Raw genomic sequence first — 7,697 nt, forward strand, 5'->3', positions numbered from 1 at the left:
AGCAATCCCCAAAAAGGCCACAATTAAGGCAAGCTAAGGGGTGTCCGCAATAAAGACAAACTTTCCCAACACTCCCCCTCATGCCCAAGACTTCCAGCCTAAAGTGTATCAGTGGCCCAACAATGGATCTAGGATAGGCTCTAATACCATCTTAGAATGTGAGTTTGAGCCTAACTCAACCTTACAAAACCAGCGTGTAAGGTGAGGGTTGATCCCCACTTATTTACACTATTTTGGTCATATCACTAATCGATGTGAGACTAAAGCACCACCCTCAAGGTTGCACTTCAAGCAACCCCCAAAGAGGTCGCAACTAAGGCGGGCTGAGGGGTGTCTGCAATTAAGGCAGCTTTTCCAACATCGATAAACCCAAAGACAAGAAAGTAGGATGTAGATGGATATACAAGGTGAAGTGTAAATCTGATGGGACATTGGATCGATACAGGGCAAGATTGGAGGCCAAAGGGTACACACAAACCTATGCCATTGACTATGAGGAGAAATTTGCCCCTATGGCAAAAAATGAATATAATACGTATCATTCTCTCCCTAGTCACCCACTTTGGATGGGACCTAGAACAATTTGATGTTAAAAATCCCCTCCTGCATGGAGACTTGGAAGAGGAAGTTTACATGGAGATTCTCCACGGGTTTGAATCTCACAATGGAAAGAACAAATGTGTAGGTTGAAAAGGGCTTTGTATGGCCTCAAACAATCTCCCCGAAGTGGTTTGGAAGATTTACTCAAGTCATGATGTCCTTGGGATACAAACAGAGTCAAGGTTATCATACGCTATTTATAAAACATTTCCCTAATACTCACCCTTCTCCTAGTGTAAGTATATATGATAATTGCTTTTGCATTTGATGACAAGACAAAGAAACTAGAAATACAAGAAAAGCTGGCAACTCATCTTGAAATGAAGGAGTTGGGAAAGTTGAAGTATTTCCTGGGAATAAAAACTAGCCATTCCAGAAAAGGCATTTTTATCTCAAAAGGAAAACTGAGATACACAACCACAAGGGTGCCCACTGAGCAGAACCACAAGATTGGAAGTAAAGAAAGTCCACATGCGAGGAGTCCCAATACCAGAGATTGGAGTGGGAAGCTGATATATCTATCTCAAACTAGGTCTAATATTACCTATATTCTTAGTCTGGTCAGCCAATTTATGCATGACCCCCGTGAGAGACACCTTCAAGCAATTGAGAGGATCTTCATTATTTGAAGGCAAGTTCAGGGAAAGGACTATTATTTAGAAGAGAAGGCTCATTGTCCATGGACAAATACATTGATGCTAACTATGCACGGTCAATCACAGATACAAGATTAGTGAATGTACAAAAATAAACAATTTATATACAATTTCCTTCTTTTCAACTAATATATATGCGCCAACATGAAGGGGGCTACCAAAGTTTGTTGGAAAAGTTAGGAAGAATAGCTTGAATAAAGATAAGATGGAAACATTCAATTTATATCTGATTTAGAAGAAAGTTTCCCTATCCCAATCTTTTCTCCTTTGTATTTAATTGTTTGGTTTTTCCTAACTCACTTTGCCTTTATATTCCAGCATTATATGACTCTATTTGGATAAGAGATAAAGCATTATATCTTTGCAAAAATTACAATATATACCATATTATTTGAAAAAACAATGGTTGCTGATAGCCTAACACAAAATTGACTGGAAGATGGAGACTCCTTCTGCAATAGAAGTGAATGAAATTAGAAATTTCCAATTATGCAAAAGATTGAAAAACAAACACATGAAAAACAAATAAATTAAAAAACAAATTCATTATTAATGATAGAAAAAGTGAAAAATAGAATACCAGTTCCATGATGTCACCCACACTTTCTCTTCCTCCTGGTGCAATAGTGTTCATGTAGACCTAGCAATTCATGTAGATTAGCAAATAAATAACAAGAAGTCAACAAACTCAGCAGTCAGCAACTTAGAGCAAGGTTTTGGTGGATCAAGAAATATTTCTCGCTCGAAAAAAAAGTAATAGGAGCATTATGTGAATCGACCAAAAAAAACACAAGATACCTAATAAAGGAAAACACTAAACATTAAACATGTATCACTCACAAATTTAAATTTAAAAAATGAATGAAAGGAAGGATATATAGACTGTTGAATTTCAGAGAAAGTGAGAAAGGCATGATGCTATTGTCAAACTTATTTTCATGTTTAAATATTTTGGGTCTCCAATAACATTGGTTTAAACTTCCAAATGTGGTATTGAGAAGGTCAGACCTTGCTTTGCTTGCCAAGAAATTTGAGGCTAATGGTCATTCCAGCTGTCTGACTATGCTATCTTTCTGGCAATTCTCTCAGGCTTCTCCAGCATCCTTGAGTTGCCTTTCAAAATATTCTTTTTTGGTGGAGCTCAATTTTTATTGCTTGTAACAAACTAAAAGCTTTGTAAGATTTACCTTGAGGGGAGTGTTAGAAAATCTAAGAAATATCTAATGATATCATTTTTATATCTTGGAATATTTTAGAGTATCCTAGATGATCTCTTAAGAATTATTCTTCTTTTTATATTTTTTATGATTAGTTCCCTTATTTAATTAGAATCTTTGTAATTATAGGCATATTTGATTAGAATGTGATTTATAGGCATATCAAATCATGTATATAAGAATAAAATCTCCTATAATTGTATTTATTGCAATCAGACTGTATAAAGCAGACTCTGTTGTGTAGTTAAGACACAGTTCCAACGTCTGTTGTATTTGTTTTTCTGTCTTTCAACAACAGTTTTTCATGAGAGGAATAAGCATATAAATTGCCATTTTATCAGAAAGAAGGTTCAACAAAATCTTATATCTACCTCCCAAATAAGGGCAGGTGACCAACTAACAGATCTGTTCACAAAGGTTGTGACTGGAAAACACTGTTATTTCATTTGTTACAAGCTAGGCATGATTAATATTTATGCTCAAACTTGGGATTTGGGAACAATGTTTAAGAGTTATTATGGATTGAGTTAGAATTAGACTATTGAAAGTATATGGGCTTGGCCCAAATATACTTTGCACTGCATTGTATTTAACTCTTAAACTATTAGCATATTATACAAAAAAAAATACAACTATAACGAAAATAGCCTTTGAGCAATAACATTTAACGAGACCCAAGGAAAAGAAAATGCAAAAGACAAATATCAACTAAAGAAACATGTCAAACAAATATTGGCATTTAGGGAAGTAACAACTAGTTGCAAGTAAAACTTACATATTATTAGGAAAGAAAAGAGTTTATACCCTTGGAATAGATCTATCTTCTACCAAATTGAGTTTTTTGAGGGCAGCTCTAGTGCATTTGGATTTCCATGTGTCAATAGTAGACCAGACATGACACATAACCTACACCGTAGGAAATAACATCAAGCATATATACAGGAGGGAGTTGATGTTTTATTTTTTCAGAACCCAAGAAGAAGAAAAGGATCCTCTAGATTATAGGAAACAAAGAGAAAGGCCCAACCAAACCACAATGAAAGATTCCCCTTTTTCATTCACAAAGGTGTAAAAACCCATACAAAAAAGAATTGACCATTTAACTTTAAATATTCCAAATTACATGGAAAATGATAGAAGCAGGGAATGATGGTAAATGAAACAACAAAAACTGAAAAGATATCATAAAGGCATGTCAGGCACCTGGTCTAGAGAAACTTGAAGCGAATAATGGGCTTCTTGAAAAGTAGAGAAGGAAAATTCATCCCATGCAAGGGTCATTGACAGAATGGAAACACTTTCCAGCTCATCTAACTCAATCTGGGAGCGGCTAAAGAATTAGTATTTAAAGTTATTAAAGTAATGGCAATAAGATTGTTCAACCTTTACCTGAGGGATGAAAAACCAAAAAGAACCTTCCTGGTGACTCACATCATCATCCAAATTAACATCCATGAAACCATAGGCCACTACATTGGTTGAATCAGATGAAATGTATCTGTTGAGGAAAGTGCGGTGGTTTGGAGTTGGAGGGAGAAAGGAAACAGCAGCACCGATGCCACAAACACCACGGGTTCCATTGACATAGAGTGATTTAGAGTCGGCGTCGTTCTTGGAAACATAAATGAGAGGAAAGACCGAGGAGGAGTGGGGTTGGGAGCAAAACAAAGTGAAGGCCTTAGGACTGGGAGGGAGCGCCACCTGAAACCTAAGGAATCCAGTAGGGGAAGAAGGGGAAGGAGAATTCAAGATTTGGAGAGCCTCCTTCAGTTTCTCAAGTCCCTCCTCCAATGTCAACGCCGGAGACAGAGTCCGCGTCACGCACTGCTCGAAAACCACTTCCTTTTCCAAAACGTCGTCGTTTAGGGGCACAGGTCCATCCAGCCTCACTCCGACTCTGACTCCACCAACCTCACTCCGACTCCGACTCCGACTGCACACTCTCCCACTTCCCATTCCCAAACCATTACCGCCTCCCTCAACCAAAAACATTGCTCCATTGCACACCCTCCACCCTCCCAACGCCGACACCGCCAAATTCATCGCTAACGGCTAAGAAACCAAACACTCACTCTCTTAATATTCTATTATCTATTATCTATATATAACAGAAAACCACCAACCCAATTATAAGATTGGACAATATATTATTGATATTTGGAAAGAATAGGAGAAAAATAATCCATTTACATTTTATTCATTCATTATCTATATATAAAAGGAACTATCAACAATAATTATAAAATTAGATATCTTATTTGATTGACTTTTGGCAAAAATAGGAAAAAAAAGAGTTATTATTATATTTACGTTTTATTATTTGTCTTTAGATTTTTAGACGATTGTATTTGCATTTTTCTTTTCTTACCTTCTTAATTCACTTAATTTATTTTCTCTCTCTTAAAAATCTCTTGTGCTCTCCTTTTTCCCTTCTAATCATGGATTCAATGTATTTTTCAACCTCCCTCACTTTCTTACCTTCTTCATTCAGACATGACTCAACAATATTTATTATTTAGGATTATTTGATAAGGTTTCTATTTATTTTTGTTTATGCAATATGTGAATATTAAATTAATGACCTAATTATGCTATTATGTTAAACCTTAAATACTCCTAATTAGTCAAACAACCCTAAACCATAATTAGTTAAGTAACCTAAACCCTAATTTGCCAAGTAACCCTAAACTCTAATTTGTCAAATAATCATAAACTCTATATTGTCAAACAACCATAAACCCTAATTAATCAAGTAACCCTAAACACTAATTTGTCAAATAACCCTAAACCCTAATTAGTCAAAATAATCATAAATCCCTAATTAGTTAAGTAACCCTAAACCCTATGTTGTCAAGTAACCCTAATTTTTCAAATAACCCTAAACTCAAATAGTTCAAGTAACACTAAACCCTAATTAGTCAAGTACGCATAAAGCCTAATTAGTCAAATACCCATAAACCCTAATTTTTCAAGTAACCCTAAACCCTAATTTGTCAAATAACCCTAAACCATAATAAGTCAAATAACACTAATTTGTCAAATAACCCTAAACACTAATTGGTCAACTAACACCGAGCCCTAATTAGTCAAGTATACATCAATACTAATTAGTAAAATACCCCTAAAGCTTAACTAGTCAAGTAATACTAATTTGCAAATAACCCTAAACTCTAATTGGTTGAGTAACACTAAACCCTAAATGGTCAAGCAACACTAAGCCCTAATTAGTCAAATACCCCTAAACCCTAATTAGTAACCCTAATTTGACAAATAACCCTAAAACCTAATTGGTCAAGTAACACTAAACCATACTTAGTCAAGTACTCATAAACCCTAATTAGTCAAACACAACAAAATCCTAATTAGTTAAGTAACCCTAATTTTTCAAATAACCCTAAACTTGAATAGCTCAAGTAACACTAAACCCTAATTAGTCAAGTACACATAAAGCCTAATTAGTCCAGTACCCATAAACCTAATTTTTCAAGTAACACTAAACCCTAATTTGTCAAATACTCCTAAACCCTAATTAGTCAACTAACACTAATTTGTCAAATAACCCTAAACCCTAATTGGTCAACTAACACTAAACCCTAATTAGTCAAGTACACATAAACACCAATTAGTTAAATATCCCTAAACCCTAATTAGTCAAGTAACCCTACTTTGTCAAATAACTCTAAAATCTAATTGATCGAGTAACACTAACCCTAAATGGTCAAGTAACACTAAACCCTAATTAGTCAAATAACCCTAAAACCTAATTGGTCGAGTAACACTAAACCCTAAATGGTCAAGTAACACTAAACCCTAATTAGTCAAATACCCTTAAACACTAATTAGTCAAGCAATCCTAATGTGTCAAATAACCCTAAAACCTAATTGGTCAACTAACACTAAACAATACTTAGTCAAGTACCCATAAACCCAAATTAGTCAAATACCCCTAAACCCTAATTTAAAGGTAACCTTAAACCCTACTTAGTCAAATACCACCAAAGCCTAATTTGTCAAATAACCATAAGCCCTAATTGGTTAAGTGACACTAAACCCAAATTAGTCACCTAACCATTAGCCTTAATTAGTCATATACACACAAACCCTAATTTCTCGAGTAACCCTAATTATTAGGGTTTAGGGGTTTGGGGTTTAGGGATTATGGTGTAGGGTTTGGTGCGTATGGGGTAGGGTTTATGGTGCAGGGGTTAGGGGTTAGGGTTTAGGGGTCATGGGTTAGGGTTTATGGGTTAGCGTTTAGGGGCTAGGGTTTAGGCCGCCAACATCGTATGCTTCACTAATTCAAAGACCATCGACAATAAATATGTACGCAATTTTCTGCTTCGCTCGCCCTTTCCCCCTTCAGTGAATATCAATTATTGGAAGCTTTTTAGCTTTAGGTTCATGTTGTTGTTGTGAATTAATGAAGTTAAAGGAACTTGGTTGATTGTTTTGTTTCATTGTTAGTGTGATAAGATGCCTAATGATACTATGAAATGACCTTAGTGTAGGGAAGGCCACTACTGTAGTTGCTAAAACTGGAGATTACTTTGTGAATATTAGTAACATTAGTAATTTTTCAAGGTGATGGTTTGGTAGTCGCGTTGGGTTCTGTTATTCTATGGAGTATGGATCATGGTGGGGTTTCGATTAGGTGTTACAGATTTAGGAATGGCCTTTTATTTTTTCTGGTCTTATGTTGTTGGAGGATCTGATTTCATATGCACTGTAAGAAAAATGACCACTCTTACTACATAAATAAAATTTTATTTCAATTAAAATTATTGTTATCCAGGGATTCCTCCTTCAATTTCGAGCATTTTGACATATTATGGACCTGAAATGGACATTTCTATCATAAGTTACAACCGTTTGAAGTTAAATTAATTTTCCGTACTGGCGAAAAGTATTTATGCGCTTTTCTTTTCTATGCCCTCAGCTATTCGCCACTACAAATGGCGAAACCCTCAGCCCACCTTGTTTCGCGAGTGGCAGCGGCAAAACTAGCACCCCGTGCCATGGCTGTTTCGCCAACCCCATTGGCGAAATGCCATGCTTTGGAAAAACAGACCCCTTGGTAATTACTTTGAAAACAGACCCAGTTACGAAAAAAGTTTGTTAAATTGACCCCTGGGGTCAATTTGCCAAATTTTTACTTCAATTCACAAACTACCCCTAGTAAATCCCTGATGCAAATCCCATGAGAGAGAGAAAAAAAAAAAAGAAA

The 7,697-nt window shown here is 35.7% G+C and overlaps 1 protein-coding gene across 6 annotated transcripts in view; it reads right to left on the reverse strand.

Annotated features, from left to right (window-relative positions):
- Positions 1-4,560, reverse strand: part of LOC100798570 (protein PHYLLO, chloroplastic) — a 51,606-nt gene extending 47,046 nt beyond the window's left edge. For 4 of the 6 annotated variants that reach the window (XM_014767584.3, XM_041009557.1, XM_006598217.4 and 1 more), the window contains exons 1-5: positions 3,863-4,560; positions 3,677-3,793; positions 3,278-3,379; positions 1,837-1,896; positions 1,640-1,708 (exon numbers count right to left, since the gene is read on the reverse strand). In XM_014767584.3, the coding sequence (XP_014623070.1) occupies positions 1,640-1,708; positions 1,837-1,896; positions 3,278-3,379; positions 3,677-3,793; positions 3,863-4,516 (1,002 nt within the window). In that variant the 5' untranslated portion in view covers positions 4,517-4,560. Of the gene's footprint in view, positions 1-1,639; positions 1,709-1,836; positions 1,897-2,264; positions 2,422-3,248; positions 3,380-3,676; positions 3,794-3,862 lie in introns of those variants that run through there. The other 2 variants (XM_006598220.3, XM_006598221.3) reach the window with 2 other exon arrangements.
- Positions 4,561-7,697: the final 3,137 nt, after the last annotated feature.

Source organism: Glycine max, chromosome 15, assembly GCF_000004515.6.
Source record: "Glycine max cultivar Williams 82 chromosome 15, Glycine_max_v4.0, whole genome shotgun sequence".
Taxonomy (NCBI): Eukaryota; Viridiplantae; Streptophyta; class Magnoliopsida; order Fabales; family Fabaceae; genus Glycine; species Glycine max.